The following is a 16,840-nucleotide window of genomic DNA, read 5'->3' as shown; positions in this document are numbered from 1 at the left end:
TAAGATAATTATGGTTCCTTATGTCGGTACCTTGAATAAAGTAACTGAAACCAGCAAATCCGTCAGCCCTTTATTTTTCAGTAGCTGTAATAGTCACAGGAAAAAAGTCACAGAAAATAAGTCACAATTTTGGCTAGGAAAATAATTTACAGGAAAAAAAGTTACATTAACTCATAGTGGTAATTAAAGTAATAAAACTGAAACTATTTTGGATCTTTCCTATGGGGACGTTACTTAGGACAAATAATTCTTAAGGTCATTATCTTTATGATGTTTAGGGTTTTGTTTATGATTTCAAGGTCTTCCCCGACGGGCTTGTGGTACTAAACACGTCGCATGGGGGCTCAATTTTTGGGAAAGATTAATGTAACCTTTTTTATCTGGGACTTTCATCCTGTGACATTTTTCCTATGACTTTTTTCCTGCGACTTTATTCCTTCGACTTTTTTACCTGTGACTTTTTTACTTGGATCCTATTTTGCAATACCCTTAAAAACAACCGGTGGTTCGCTTATCAAAATTTATTTTAATAAAGAACAAACAGATGCTGTTCATGAAATGTCATGTAATCCCTAATGGAATTTATGTATGGGAAATAAGCAGAGTCATTTCACAAAGTATACTGATCATAAACTACCAGTAAAAATCTGGGTCAGAGATCTCGGGGATTTTCATACAAATGAGGGAAACAGGTCATACAACAAATACGAGGAGGCTAAGCGGTTTTTCGAAAGCTACTGTCTGTAGAAAAGGAAGATTTTGGAATCAGCCATCACCAGGCAAAATGGGAATATAGATATATCAGGAGGATGCAGGAAATCTCATTTCAAGTAAGGCTTCATTTTGAGAATCAGTCTCAATCAAGCGTTCTAGTTGACCTGTTAACCGGCCTCACCCTATTTGGGAGCTGAGAGGACTAGATTTATCACGGATTGGACATTTTATCCGATACCAACAACTTTTCTTGCCCTGCCAACGTCGTTGTCCACACCTCCATTTTCTGTATAAAAAGTCCTGTCACATACCAATTGTCAACATTTACATGTGATCAGGACTGTAATGCTTTCAGCCGGAATATAACAATTTATGTGTTAAATGCTATTTATGGGCTTTTTAATTTATGAAATAATGGAAATAAATATTATTTTCAAACGCTACACATTTACATCTAAAAACATAAGGAAAAGCAATTCCACTGATATTACGGAATGCAATGAAATCCATGAGATATATGAAAAAAGTTGGAAAGAAAAAAAAGATGGAAATGAGGACAACAACTTGCTAGAGAAGAGTGCAATGAACACAACGGGACGAGATGATAGCTCTTGGAGGTCAAGGGGATTTAGTCTCATGACTGGACGTCAGTCGACTATATAAAGCTCAACCAGCGAAACACTTTCGTCAGTTCTCTACAGCTCGATCAAAATGAAGTTTGTAAGTGTCCTAGCTCTTGTGCTCTATGCAGAAGGCTGTCATTTCTGCTTATATTGATAATCAAGAGTTCCTTCATTCATTACGAATAACTAACTTTCATCCTCGTAGGTCATCCTCGCTGCCCTCGCTACCCTGGCCGTTGCTGTCCCTCAGCAAGGCTACGGAGCCCCTGCCCCTCGTTCCTCTGTGAGGGACGACTCCTTCGAGGATGTGGCCATTTTGAGGGACGAAAGAGTCCACGAAGACGACGGGAGGTACAATTTCGACGTCGAAGCAGAAAACGGGATCCGAGCATCCGAATCAGGTTCTCCTGATGGCCCCGAAGGTACCATTATCAGCGCTGGCGAATATTCGTGAGTATCCTCAATGAATTTTTGGTGTTCGTTGACTATGTCTACTTTTATATGAGTTGAATATGTATATTGTATACATTGAATTCACAGAGTAAGTGAAGTGAACTGAATTTTCCGTTAATTTCTAGATACACTGCTCCTGACGGCACTGACGTATTGGTGAAATACGTCGCCAATGAGAACGGCTTCCAGCCCCAATCCGACCTGCTTCCAGTGGCTCCCGAATTCCCCCACCCAATTCCCCAGTTCGTGCTGGACCAGATCGCCTTTGCTGCTGAGGAAGACGCCCGTCGTGTTCGGGATGGATCCTTTGAGAGGAGCGGCTCTGTTCGAGCTCCTTCCACTTCCTACCAGAGACCTTCCTAATCCTTACGACCGGATATTCATTCAAGACTCCGTTAACGATGTAGTGCATTATTTGTTTCCTTTATTTATTAAATGAAAATTCACAGAACGAAAGCCTCAGTTTCTTTACTCCTTTAGTTCAAAATTAAAATTCATCATAAACGCCGTGTTCCGACAATGCGCCGGTATATAAAGCATTTGATAATCTTTAGGTAATCTTAAAGAAAATGCAGCCAATTGGGGATTAGAAAAGAATAAGTGAATTACATAAAAAATTATAATTCTTGAGGAAATTGCAGTTTACCACCTGACCACTGGGTACAAAGTGTCACTCTTTTCAAAGGTAGTTGCAGTCACAGAAAATTGGTGTAGATGTATGGAACATTGTTATTTTAAAGTAAATTCGATTAAATGAAACATGCGAAAAAATATGTGCTATTCTAATTCGTTTATATATATATATATATATATATATATATATATATATATATATATATATATAGAGGTGTGTGTGTGTGTTTGTGTATTGCATATATTTATGTATATGAACACACACACACACTTACTCACACACACACACACACATATATACACACACACACACACACACACACATATATATATATATATATATATATATATATATATATATATATATATATATATATATTTTGACGAAGTGCCAAGTATCTGGTTACTACACTTACCATTCAATTATTGTTACCTCACAAAAGCCAGGCACCTGAATCTTCATCACAGGTATTAAACGACTGAATACTCTGAAGGCAATAGTGATCCCTTAACAACCAACCAGTATTGCAGAAAATCAGACTAAGTTCATTAAAACAGGTGTGAGGTAATCTTGTAAATAATTTAATTAATCAAAGGGCATCACTCCATCAAGAACTTTAAAAGTCTAAGTATTTCCCTGATTTCAGAAGTCTAAGTACTTCGCTGGTTCTAAGTCACTTCAAGTTAATGAAGGAAAACAGATCAATTACCACTCTATGTTTCTACCTAACATCAATATAATCAAATGCAAATATACTGGTTTAAAAATGAAAATTAATGTTACTTGAAAACAAAGAAAAGTGTAATTAATTCTTGAATCAAATTAAGGAAAATTAAATCAAAACTAATTTATCACAAAATTCAAGAAAATTAATTCAATCAAAATTCAAAGTGTTAGGCAATAATTGAAAATTAGAAATTAATTCAAAAGTGCTAAACAATAATAAAACTTGAAAAGAATTCTAAGTAAATGCAAATTAATTCACAAATGTGCAATGATTAAGCAATGAAAATAACTACGTCAATTAAATTGTGAATGCAAATGAAAATACAGAAAAATGTGGACAATATCAAAATTTGCAAAAAAGTATTAATCACACAAAATATAAAATAAAAAGGCTCACTTCAATAAGAAAATGAACAAATGCACAAAAACGAAACAAGCACAAAACATAAAAATTTGCAATGTGTAAAAGTGTAAATCTTTTCACTCAAGACATTGTAACTATTAGTTACCAAACCACTGTTCTTTTAGTTATTAGTTGTTACCTAACCACTGTTCCTATCAGTTATTAGTTAACCACTGTTCCTATCCGTTATTAGTTGTAACTAATGAAAATAAAACACACTTAACCTTTTTGGTATACCAATTTCTTTCTTTCTTGCTGCAGCTTGCTTCACACTTCCAGAAAACCAGGCGCTGTTACAACAGCAATGTTTGTTCAGATTCCTCAAAAATCACTAAATAAAACTAAATAGACTCTAAGAAATATCAAATCTGAAATTTACAAATTACAAGTGACCATTCCATAAGTACGAAATTGTTACGTTACTTTAAAATCAAGAGTGCTATGTGATGGAGAGAGAGAGAGAGAGAGAGAGAGAGAGAGAGAGAGATGTGAACGGTTTGAGGATCTACGCCCGAATGAAAAACTTCTCACTACGGAAGCTGGACTGGAGATAACAAAACGTTTTTGGCAATAAAGCTTCCAGAAGCTTCAAAATCTTAAGCAACTTTGCATACAAAATGTGTAATCTGCGCGTGGCTTTGACAAAAATATACACGTATGAGACCAGTCTGTTAAAAAAAAAAATAACACACGTACTCGACTCGATCGACCGAAGCTGAAGTCCCTTATCTTAGTTGATGACAGAATCCCAAAAACCACTGAAGATTCGAGCTCGCTTATCAAACGTGTTGACAGTTTTGAAAAACAACTCTAGATTTGAACGGACAAAGATATTCTCTCTCTTTCTACATTCTACGTTATATATATTCTTTTCATAATACGTTATGCGAAATCTGAACACACATTTAAAACATCCTGTCTCTAAGCTATCTAGGAATCTGAAAAAAAATGTTGCACAAAATCTTATACACAATATTTTATACAATCGAAGAGGGGAAATATGCATTTTGAAAGTAGCAATAAAATATATATATATATATATATATATATATATATATATAATATATATATATATATACATATATATGCATACATATTATATATATATATATATAGGATATATAGTATATATATTATTATATATATACTATAGATATATATATACATATATATATATATATAGTATATATATATATATATATATATATATATATATATATATATATATATATATATCTATCTATATATATATTTATATAATTTAACCTATTCCTGATGGTAGATGTTTGAACGGACACATAGGCAGCAGCATCATCAAGCACCCATATTCCTTCTTACTGAAGCCTTACACGAATACGTTGAAACAATTTTTCCTTAAATCATAAAGTAGTTTGGATGCTTGCATGTGCAACAGTGACACATTGTGGGACAATAGCTGGTGATATTTATCTTGATTAAAAGCTCTGGTTCCAACTATTAAATAATTCAGAACTGTATGGCGAACACTGCAAATTATTATCCTTCCCCGTTTTTGAATTCTCAACAAAATGGACAAAATATTCCTTCACCTAATTTTAATTTTGCTTCCTCCGTTTCACGGATCCACTTTCTAAGTTATCTTGATGTGTCATCAAAGATCAGCGTTGGCTGTACATTTCCTCTTAGAGGGGCATAGGGAATGTTGTCACGGGTATTTTGGGGAAAGAATTGAGACCATTTGCCATCATCTGGCCACGTTATTCTGAAGAAAACAAAGAAATAGACTTTGCCAGTAAGATAATGGTTCAATATGTCGGTACCTGGGAAAAAGTAACTGAACCCAGCAAATCCGCCAACCCTTTATTTTTCGGGTGGCCGTAATAAACTCGGAGGAAAAAGGTCCCCGAAAATAAGTCACAATATTGGCTAGAAAATCACAAGAAAAAAGTTACATTAACTCGAGGTGTTAATTAAAGCAATTAAAGTAATAAAACAAAATGTATTTAGGATCTTTACTGGATTCTGACCCCCAGGGTTTTCGGAGGTCATTATTAAGGACTAATATTTCTTGGTGTCATTATCTTTATGATGTTTAGGTTTTTGTTTATGTTTTCACAGTCATGCCTAACGGTCTTGTGGTACTAAACACGCCGCATGGCGGCTCACTGTCTACGAAAGATTAATGTAACCTTTTTTAACTGGGACTTTTTTCCTGTGAGTTTTTTTACCTGTGTCTTTTTAACCTTTGACTTTTTTACCTGTGACTTTTTTACCTGTGACTTTTTTTACCTGTGACTTTTTTACCTGTGACTTTTTTTACCTGTGACTTTTTTTACCTGTTACTTTTTTACCTGTGACTGTTTTACCATTGACTTTTTTTACCTGTGACTTTTTAACCCGAGACTTTTTTCGCTTTGACTTTTTTTACCTGTTACTTTTTAACCTGTGAATTTTTTACCTCTGACTTTTTTAACCTGTGACTTTTTAACCTGTGACTATTTTACCTTTGAGTTTTTTTACCTGTGACTTTTTAATCTGTGACTTTTTTACCTTTGACTTTTTTAACCTGTGACTTTTTTACCTTTGACTTTTTTCCTGTGGCCTTTTTACAAGTGAATTTTTTTTGTGACTTTATATCTTTGATTTTTTAACCTCTGACTTTTTTTTTTTTACCTAGGTTCTATTTTGCACTACCCTTAAAAACAACCGGTGGTTCGCTTATCAAAATGTATTTTAATAAAGAACAAATAAATTCTGGTGTTCATGAAATATCGTGTAATCCCTAATGAAATTTATGTATGGGAAATAAGCAGAGCCACTTCACAAAGTATAGCAGATCATAAACTACCAGTAAAGTATAGGTCAGAGATCTCGGGGATTTTCGTACAAATGAGAGATACAGGTCATACAACAAATACGAGTGAGGCTAAGCGGTTTTTCGAAAGCTACTGTCTGTAGAAAAGGAAGATTTTGGAATCAGCCATCACCAGGCAAAATGGGAATATAGATATATCAGGAGGATGCAGGAAATCTCATTTCAAGTAAGCCTTCATTTTCAGAATCAGTCTCAATCAAGCGTTCTAGTTGACCTGTCAACCGGCCTCAGCCCATTTGGGAGCTGTGAGAGGACTAGATTTATCACGGATTAGACATTTTATCCCATACCACCAACTTTTCTTGCCCTGCCAACGTCGTTGTCCACACCTCCACTTTCTGTATAAACAGTCCTGTCACATACCTACTGTCAACATTCACCTGTGATCAGGACTATTATGCTTTCAGTCGGAATATAACAATTTATGAGTTAAATTCTATTTATGGGCTTTATAATTTATGAAATAATGAAAATGAATATTTTTAAACGCTACACATTTACATCTAAAAAAAATAAGGAAAAGCACTTCCATTGATATTACGGAATGCAATGAAATGCATGAGATATATGAAAAAAGTTGGAAAGAAAAAAAAAAGATGAAAATGAGGACAACAACTTGCTAGAGAAGAGTGCAATAAACACAACGGGACGAGATGATAGCTCTTGGAGGTCAAGGGGATTTAGTCTCATAACTAGACATCAGTCGACTATATAAAGCTCACCTAGCGAACCACTTTCGTCAGTTCTCTACAGCTCGATCAAAATGAAGTTTGTAAGTGTCCTAGCTCCTGTGCTTTGTGCAGAAGGCTATGTTATTTCTGCTTATATTGATAATCAAGAGATCCTTCATTCTTTATGAATAACTAACTTTCATCCTCGTAGGTCATCCTCGCTGCCCTCGCTACCCTGGCCGTTGCTGCCCTCAGCAAGGCTACGGAGCCCCTGCCCCTCGTTCCTCTGTAAGGGACGACTCCTTCGAGGATGTGGCCATTTTGAGGGACGAAAGAGTCCACGAAGACGACGGGAGGTACAACTTCGACGTCGAAGCAGAAAACGGGATCCGAGCATCCGAATCAGGTTCTCCTGATGGCCCCGAAGGTACCATTGTCAGCGCTGGCGAGTACTCGTGAGTATCCACTATGAATGATTGGTGTCTTTTGACTATGTGGACTTTTATATGGGCAGAATATGCTTACTACATACATTGAATTCACAGAGTAAGTGAAGTGAACTGAATTATCTGTTATTTTTTAGATACACTGCTCCAGACGGCACCGACGTAGTGGTGAAATACGTCGCCAATGAGAACGGTTTCCAGCCCCAATCCGACCTGCTTCCAGTGGCTCCCGAATTTCCCCACCCAATTCCCCAGTTCGTGCTGGACCAGATCGCCTTCGCCGCTGAGGAGGACGCCCGTCGTGGTCGGGAAGGATCCTTCGAGAGGAGCGGCTCTGTTCGAGCTCCTTCCACCTCCTACAAGAGACCTTCCTAATCCTTACGACCGGATATTCATTCAAGAGTCCGTTAACGATGTAGTGCAATGTTTGTTTCCTTTATTTATTAAATGAAGATTCATAGAATGAAAGCCACATTTTCTTTACTCCTTTGGTTCAAAATTAAAATTCATCATAAACGCCGTGTTCCGTCAATACGCCGGTAAAGCATTTGATAATCTGTAAGTAATCTTAAAGAAAATGCAGCCAATTGGGGATTAGAAAAGAATAAGTGAATTACATAAAAAATTATAATTCTTGAGGAAATTGCAATTACCACCTGACCACTCTTTTCAAAGGTAGTTGCAGTCACAGAAAATTAGTCTAGATGTATGGAACATTGTTATTTTAAAGAAAATGCTAAAAAATATGTGCAATTCTAATTCGTTTATATATATATATATATATATATTATATATATATATATATATATATATATATATATATATATATATATATATATATAGGTGTGTGTGTGTGTGAATAGCATATATTTATGTATATGAACACACACACATTTACACACACACACACACACACACACAGCCACACACACACACACACACACACACACACACACACACACACACACACACACACACATATATATATATATATATATATATATATAATATATCGAACTACAAATGTCCTTTAATATCTAATTCGTTCTACCACGGAATTAATATATTTTCATATATGTTTAACCGAGGGGGAATTTATTGAGTGATAACATAATTGGCGATCGACAGGCGCGAACCAGCGACCTCTCAATTCCAGGACTTGCGGTGTCGGGGTGGTTTAAGCTTCACTGCCAGTCCTGGAATTGAGAGGTCGCTGGTTCGCGCCTGTCGATCGCCAATTCTGTTATCGCTTAATAAATTCCCCTCGGTTAAACAAATATGAAAATATATTAATTCCGAGGAAGAGCGAATTAGATATTAAAGGACATTTGTAGTTCGATATATGTATATGAATCACGGTAATGTGGTAGACTTATATATTATATATATATATATATATATATATGTATATATATATATATATATATATATATATATATGTATGTATATATAAATACATATACATATGATATATATAATATATATACATATATATATATATATATATATATATATATATATATACAATATAAAATATATATATATATATATATATATATATATATATATATATATATATACATATATATACATATATATATATATATATATATATATATATATAATATAATATAATATATATATATATCATACATATATATATATATATATATATATATATATATATATATTTATATATATATATATATATATATATAATAACCTATTCCTGTATGGTAGATGCGTTAAACAAACGGGACACATAGGCAGCAGCATCATCAAGAACCATTTTCCTTCTTATTGAAGCCTTACACGAATACGTTGAACAAATTTTTCCTTAAATCATAAAGTAGTTTGGATGCTTGCGATATTTCAGTGAATTTATCTAGATTAAAAGCTCTGGTTCCAACTATTAAATATTTCAGAACTGTATGGAGAAGACTGTAAATTATTATCCTTCCCCGTTTTTGAGTTCTTAGCAAAATGGACAAAATATTCCTTCACATTATTTTTAATTTTGCTTCCTCCGTTTCACGGATCTACTTTCTAAGTTATCTTGATGTGTCATCAAAGATCAGCGTTGGCTGTACATTTCCTCTTAGAGGGGCATAGTGAATGTTATCACGGGCATTTGGGGAAAGAATTGAGGCGATTTGCCATCATCTGACCACGTTATTCTGCCAAATATATTATAGGAAGGTCTATAAAACTATAGACTAAAAAGTAACTGTACCCAGCAAATCCGTCAGCCTTGATTTTTTAATTTTTTCATTGTAGCTGTAATAGTCACAGGAAAAAAGTCACAGAAGAAAAGTCACAATTCTGCCAAGGAAAGTAAGTTAAAGGAAAAAAGTCACAATAACTCATGGTGGTAATTGAAGTAATAAAACTGAAAATATTTTGGATCTTTCCTATGGGGGTAGTTATTTAGGACTAATATTTCTTGAGGTTATTATCTTCATGATGTTTAGGTTTTTGTTTGTTTTCACAGTCATCCCCGACGGGCTTGTGGTACTAAACACGTCGCATGGGGGCTTAATATTTGGGAAAGATTAATGTATCTTTTTTTTACGTGGGACTTTATTCCTGTGAATTTTTTTACTTGTGACTTTCTTCCTGTGATATTTTTCCGATGACTTTTTTACCTGTGACTTTTTTCCTGTGACTTTTTTTACCTGTGACTTATTTCATGTGGCTTTATTCCTTTGACTTTTTACCTATGACTTTTTCACAAGTGACTTTTTAACCTGTGACTTTTTTTACCTGTGACTTTTTAACTTGTGACTTTTTGACCTTTGACTTTTTGACCTTCGACTTTTTGACCTGTGACTTTTTTTACCTGGATCCTATTTTGCAATACCCTTGAAAACCACCGGTGGTTCGCTTATCAAAATGTATTTTGATAAAGAACAAATAGATTTAGGTGTTCATGAAATATCATGTAATCTCTAATGAAATTTATGTATGGGAAATAAGCAGAGCCACTTCACAAGGTATAGCAGATCATAAACTACCAGTAAAGTATAGGTCAAAGATCTCGGGGATTTTCGTACAAATGAGGGATACAGGTCATACAACAAATACGAGTGAGGCTAAGAGGTTTTTCGAAAGTTACTATCTGTAGAAAAGGAAGATTTAGGAATCAGCCATCACCAGGCAAAATGAGAATATAGATATATCAGGAGGATGCAGGAAATCTCATTTCAAGTAAGGCTTCATTTTGAGAATCAGTCTCAATCAAGCGTTCTAGTTGACGTGTCAACCGGCCTCAGCCCATTTGAGAGCTGTGAGAGGACTAGATTTATCACGGAATGGACATTTTATCCCATACCACCAACTTTTCTTGCCCTGCCAACGTCGTTGTCCACATCTCCACTTTCTGTATAAACAGTCCTGTCACATACCAACTGTCAACATTCACATGTGATCAGGACTGTAATGCTTTCAGCCGGAATATAACAATTTATGAGTTAAATGCTATTTATGGGCTTTTTAATTTATGAAATAATGAAAATGAATATCATTTTCAAACGCTACACATTTACATCTAAAAACATAAGGAAAAGCACTTCCATTGATATTACGGAATGCAATAAAATGCATGAGATATATGGAAAAAGTTGGAAAGAAAAAAAAGATGAAAATGAGGACAACAACTTGCTAGAGAAGAGTGCAATGAACAGCAACGGGACGAGATGATAGCTCTTAGAGGTCAAGGGGATTTAGTCTCATGACTAGACATCAGTCGACTATATAAAGCTCACCGAGCGAACCACTTTCGTCAGTTCTCTACAGCTCGATCAAAATGAAGTTTGTGAGTGTCCTAGCTCTTGTGCTTTGTGCAGAATTCTATGTCATTTCTGCTTATATTGATAATCAAGAGATCCTTCATTCTTTATGAATAACTAACTTTCATCCTGTAGGTCATCCTCGCTGCCCTCGCTACCGTGGCCGTTGCTGTCCCTCAGCAAGGCTATGGAGCCCCTGCCCCTCGTTCCTCTGTAAGGGACGACTCCTTCGAGGATGTGGCCATTTTGAGGGACGAAAGAGTCCACGAAGACGACGGGAGGTACAATTTCGACGTCGAGGCAGAAAACGGGATCCGAGCATCCGAATCAGGTTCTCCTGATGGCCCCGAAGGTACCATTGTCAGCGCTGGCCAATACTCGTGAGTATCCTCTATGAATTTTTGGTGTTCGTTGACTATGCCTACTTTTATATGAGTTGAATATGTATATTGTATACATTGAATTCACAGAGTAAGTGAAGTGAACTGAATTTTCCGTTATTTTCCAGATACACTGCTCCTGACGGCACTGACGTAGTGGTGAAATACGTCGCCAATGAGAACGGCTTCCAGCCCCAATCCGACCTGCTTCCAGTGGCTCCCGAATTCCCCCACCCAATTCCCCAGTTCGTGCTGGACCAGATCGCCTTCGCCGCTGAGGAGGACGCCCGTCGTGGTCGGGAAGGATCCTTTGAGAGGAGCGGCTCTGTTCGAGCTCCTTCCACCTCCTACCAGAGACCTTCCTAATCCTTACGACTGGATATTCATTCAAGACTCCGTTAACGATGTAGCGCAATGTTTGTTTCCTTTATTTATTAAATGAAGATTCATAGAACGAAAGCCTCATTTTCTTTACTCCTTCGGTTCAAAATTAAAATTCATCATAAACGTCGTGTTCCGACAATGCGCCGGTACAGCATTTGATAATCTTTAAGTAATCTTAAAGAAAATGCAGCCAATCGGGGATTAGAAAAGAATAACTGAATTACATCAAAAATGATAGTTTTTTGGGAAATTGCAATTTACCACCTGACCACTGGGTACAATAGTGTCGATATAATTTTATCTTTTCAAAGGTAGTTGTAGTCACAGATGTTATTAACCTTGTTTTTTTAAAGTATATTCGATTAAATGAAACATACGAAGGAAATATGTGCAATTCAAATTCGTTTATATATATATATATATATATATATATATATATATATATATATATATATATATATATATTATATACACACTCACTCACAACACACACACACATATATATGTGTGTGTGTAAATTAACCTATTCCTGATGGTAGATGTTTGAACGGACACATAGGCAGCAGCATCATCAAGCACCCATTTTCCTTCTTACTGAAGCCTTGCACGAATACGTTGAAACAATTTTTCCTTAAATCGTAAAGTAGTTTGAATGCTTGCATGTGCAACAGTGATACATTGTGGGACAATAGCAAGCGATATTTCAGTGAATTTATCTAGCCTTGCAATTGATGACTAGGCCAGTCCCCTAAACGCTCCTGATTGGCTGTTGATAAGCCAATGACAGGCCTGGAAACTCTCAGTCTCTCTCGAGAGTTCATATAGGAAGAATGTATGTTCCACGTATCCTGAGGGATACTTTTAAGCCGTATCTCTCAGGAGAGATGGAATATACATCGTGCCTATGTGAACTCTCTAGAGAGACTGAGAGTTTCCAGCCCTGTGACTGGCTTATCAACAGCCAATCAGGAGCGTCGTAGGGGATTGGCCTAGACATCAAATGCACGGGTGATGTGAATCTACTATAGTACGAGGTTATACGTGATCTGTCCAAGATTAATCTGCAATGTGCGGCAAGAGTCCAAGATGTGCGAGATGAATGGGCAGTCATTCTGAAATCATACGCGGTGCTACGCAGTCGTTGGAAAAGGGAAAAAATGGCTGTTCGGATGATCGCGACTTTCTCAGCATTCAACTTAACGATAAAAATTACAAGACAAAATTAGAAATGCAGAACAGTTTTAATATCATTATGAGTGATTTTCACAAAGGCAAGCGTGAAATAATTGAAGTTAAATTACCCAGCAACTTCTTCACCTTCCAACCTTTCTTCTAAAAGTGCTGACCGATTTCAAACCGGATAAGTGAATTTAGATTTGGGTCATGAGTTAATCTAACAAAAAATATGCAAATCTGCTTAACACTGGCAGATCAGAACAAAAACTATTCTCGTTTGTTTTAACATTTTGACTATGGGTTGCGCTGCAGCTACACTAAAGAAGCTTAGAAGTATGGCGTAAAATTAGGTGGAATGATAAATCAGAAAAATCCAAAGCAACAGAAATAAGGGCAATCTGGACTGCGTCTGGAAATGGAGATATATAAATATATATAGGACGTTTCTCATGAATTTATTTTTACTGATATATTAACTCAGGGATATCCACGACGTCTGTGGTGGAATAGAATAAGTGTTCTAAAATATACTAGAAATCAAAAGCATGACGGTAATGAGTAATAATTTATCATTTGATTAAGTAAGGTGGCTTAAAGAAATGAATAGATATTATTCTAACTGCTTAGAAAACGATTAGACATTTTAACAAAAGGAAGAATGATTGTAAAAGGAGTATTTTTTCTATGTTTTTCAAAAAAACAGGATTAAAATCATAACCACTTCTCTTTTCCTCCTCTTCTACACATTTCCGTTGCATGCCTCCTATCTAACATAACAGAACTAGAAATGTTGAGACTATAATACAGTAGGATTCTTAATCAGAAGAAACAGATGAAAGTCAAGACACAAAATCCATAATTACGTTCACGATTGAACTGATTCTGTTGTTGACCACACCGATAGCTTATTTAAGTGGAATCGTTTATTAATCAGATCCACAAATTATAAAAATAATTTTTTTTTTCAACTGCTATACATTTACATCTAAAAAATAAGGTAAAGCACTTCCTCTGATATGGTTTTATGTTACCGAATACAATAAATTGAATGAGATATATGAAAAAAAAGTTAGAAACAAAGAAAAACTGGAGAATGAGGACAACAACCTGCTAGAGAAGAGTGCGCTGAACAGCAACGGGACGAGATGATAGCTCTTGGAGGTCAAGGGGATTTGGTCTCATGACTAGACATCACTCGACTATATAAAGCTCACCGAGCAAGCCACTTTCGTCAGTTCTCTACAGCTCGATCAAAATGAAGTTTGTAAGTGACCTAGCCTCTTATTCTTCATGCAGAAGGCTATGTCATTTCTGCTTATATTGATAATCAAGAGTTCCTTCATTCTTTATGAATAACTAACTTTCATCCTCGTAGGTCATCCTCGCTGCCCTTGCTACCGTGGCCGTTGCTGTCCCTCAGCAAGGCTATGGAGCCCCTGCCCCTCGTTCCTCTGTAAGGGACGACTCCTTCGAGGATGTGGCCATTTTGAGGGACGAAAGAGTCCACGAAGACGACGGGAGGTACAACTTCGACGTTGAAGCAGAAAACGGGATCCGAGCATCCGAATCAGGTTCTCCTGATGGCCCCGAAGGTACCATTGTCAGCGCTGGCCAATACTCGTGAGTATCCTCTATGAATTTTTGGTGTCTTTTGACTATGTACTTTTATATGGGCAGAATAGTCTTACTACATACATTGAATTCACAGAGTAAGTGAAGTGAACTGAATTTTCCGTTATTTTCCAGATACACTGCTCCTGACGGCACTGACGTAGTGGTGAAATACGTTGCCAATGAGAACGGCTTCCAGCCCCAATCCGACCTGCTTCCAGTGGCTCCAGAATTCCCCCACCCAATTCCCCAGTTCGTGCTGGACCAGATCGCCTTCGCCGCTGAGGAGGACGCCCGTCGTGGTCGGGAAGGATCCTTTGAGAGGAGCGGCTCTGTTCGAGCTCCTTCCACCTCCTACCAGAGACCTTCCTAATCCTTACGACTGGATATTCATTCAAGAGTCCGTTAACGATGTAGTGCAATATTTATTCCCTTTATTTATTAAATGAAGATGCATAGAACGAAACCCTCATTTTCTTTACTCCTTCAGTTCAAAATTAAAATTCATCATAAACGGCTGTATTTCGACTATACTCGGTAGCAGTATCCGCAAGCACCCATTTTCCTTCCTTTTGAAGTCTTACACGAATACGTAGAAACAATTTTTCCTTAAATCTGTCAGTGCTATGTGGAGACAAAGGGGAAAATCTAACTTTAATTTTTTTCACTGGAGTAATATGTCAAAAGGAAATTTAGAATTGATTTGATGTAATTGAAGAGAAGGTTGAGTTGAAAATAATAATAAAAAAAGTAGTAAAGACAAGGGAAATTCCCCAACTCTTAGAAAGCAAACTTGAAAAGAGAGGGGATAAGTGAAATGGTCTTTCAGGGTCAAGGAGAATTTATCTCTGACTGGAATCGACTAAGTAATAAACTGGATTTATGATACACTTGCATGATTTAGCAAAAGTTCGATCACATTGATGTTTGCCAGCGTTGTGACTCTGTGTTAAATAATTTCTGCTTTTTGTAGCTCGTCTGTATCTTTATTTTTTATTTAATATTAGGAACCGTTGTTTCCCAGGAAAATATCCAAAAGGTGACATAGTTAGCGATGGAAATACTAGTGAGTATTATATTTGCATCTATTAACGCTGTGGGAATGTGAGTTTCGAAACTTTAGAGTTCTCAAGTTATTTATGGGATATGGAATGACACTTTTCGTGAAATACGGTGCACTGAGAATGGTTCCAGCTACAGTCTGTTGAAATTCACAGATCCTTTGATAACAATAGAATTAAATGACTTCGAATAAAAATCAGTAAAACCTTCAATGCCTTCACTATCAAGTTACCCAAATAGACGCATAAACCTATATTTAGTCATCACAAAAAGAAAAAAGAAAAGAACAGGAAACGTTATTAGGTGAATGGCCATAATGCAGGTTCCTAAAAATTAGTAACAAATGCAAACTTTCGCCGATTTGAAGAAAGCAGAACAAAATTGATTTTGTCCTTAACTTTGAACTGTTTCTATGTTAAATCATCACGTGTTACAGAAGAGCAACAAAAAACAATAATCTAATAATATAAACATGAAAATAACTGAAACATAAGTAAATAACTTTTACTTAAGCAGATGAGATTTTATCATATCTTGACCATAATATCGTGGAAAGTCGAACGCCAACGACTCACAAAAAAGAGTGGTAAAATTAAAAGCATAATGAATATACTGTACCATCCGCTCAAAACCGTTATATGTACTACCGATGCAGCGGATAAGCCATTAATCAGCATGGAAGACAGCCAGTAATAAAAGTGCAAAAAGATGGTCACTAAAGTTACCACCATCACACCTCAATAAACCTGAAAAACAAGACTAAAACTCGACCCAGTTCTGGTTTCGAATGCCAAGGTAAATCTCCAACCCACCGTAGTTGCACGATTATCTCCAAAAGTAGTAGATAAGAATGGCTTATTAACTTTTAGCCATCTATTCATTTAAAAGTTGAAATATCACGATCATCTCAAAATT

General features: G+C 36.1%; 3 protein-coding genes and 1 pseudogene across 3 annotated transcripts; all 4 read left to right on the top strand.

The window, feature by feature from the left end:
• Positions 1-1,323: 1,323 nt before the first annotated feature.
• LOC135207019 (cuticle protein AMP1A-like) lies at positions 1,324-2,246 on the top strand. The gene is made up of 3 exons (XM_064238646.1): positions 1,324-1,434; positions 1,543-1,787; positions 1,916-2,246. Exons 1-3 carry the CDS (start codon positions 1,426-1,428, stop codon positions 2,151-2,153), a joined length of 492 nt encoding a protein of 163 aa, XP_064094716.1. The 5' UTR covers positions 1,324-1,425; the 3' UTR covers positions 2,154-2,246.
• A 4,924-nt stretch (positions 2,247-7,170) lies between these two features.
• Positions 7,171-7,992, top strand: LOC135207017 (cuticle protein AMP1A-like; annotated as a pseudogene).
• A 3,313-nt stretch (positions 7,993-11,305) lies between these two features.
• On the top strand, positions 11,306-12,151 carry LOC135207016 (cuticle protein AMP1A-like). The gene is made up of 3 exons (XM_064238644.1): positions 11,306-11,338; positions 11,448-11,692; positions 11,821-12,151. The coding sequence occupies exons 1-3, from the start codon at positions 11,330-11,332 to the stop codon at positions 12,056-12,058; spliced, it is 492 nt and encodes a 163-aa protein (XP_064094714.1). The 5' UTR covers positions 11,306-11,329; the 3' UTR covers positions 12,059-12,151.
• Positions 12,152-14,446: 2,295 nt separating this feature from the next.
• On the top strand, positions 14,447-15,329 carry LOC135206566 (cuticle protein AMP1A-like). The gene is made up of 3 exons (XM_064237910.1): positions 14,447-14,516; positions 14,628-14,872; positions 14,999-15,329. The coding sequence occupies exons 1-3, from the start codon at positions 14,508-14,510 to the stop codon at positions 15,234-15,236; spliced, it is 492 nt and encodes a 163-aa protein (XP_064093980.1). The 5' UTR covers positions 14,447-14,507; the 3' UTR covers positions 15,237-15,329.
• Positions 15,330-16,840: the final 1,511 nt, after the last annotated feature.

Source organism: Macrobrachium nipponense, chromosome 31 (assembly GCF_015104395.2).
Source record: "Macrobrachium nipponense isolate FS-2020 chromosome 31, ASM1510439v2, whole genome shotgun sequence".
In the NCBI taxonomy this organism is placed as follows: domain Eukaryota; kingdom Metazoa; phylum Arthropoda; class Malacostraca; order Decapoda; family Palaemonidae; genus Macrobrachium; species Macrobrachium nipponense.
This window is presented reverse-complemented; position numbering and strand designations above follow the sequence as displayed.

Coding starts and splice junctions, on each gene's coding strand:
- LOC135207019 (XM_064238646.1), top strand. Junction 1,788..1,915: donor ATCAGCGCTGGCGAATATTC/GTGAGTATCCTC, acceptor GTTAATTTCTAG/ATACACTGCTCCTGACGGCA.
- LOC135207016 (XM_064238644.1), top strand. Junction 11,693..11,820: donor GTCAGCGCTGGCCAATACTC/GTGAGTATCCTC, acceptor GTTATTTTCCAG/ATACACTGCTCCTGACGGCA.
- LOC135206566 (XM_064237910.1), top strand. Junction 14,873..14,998: donor GTCAGCGCTGGCCAATACTC/GTGAGTATCCTC, acceptor GTTATTTTCCAG/ATACACTGCTCCTGACGGCA.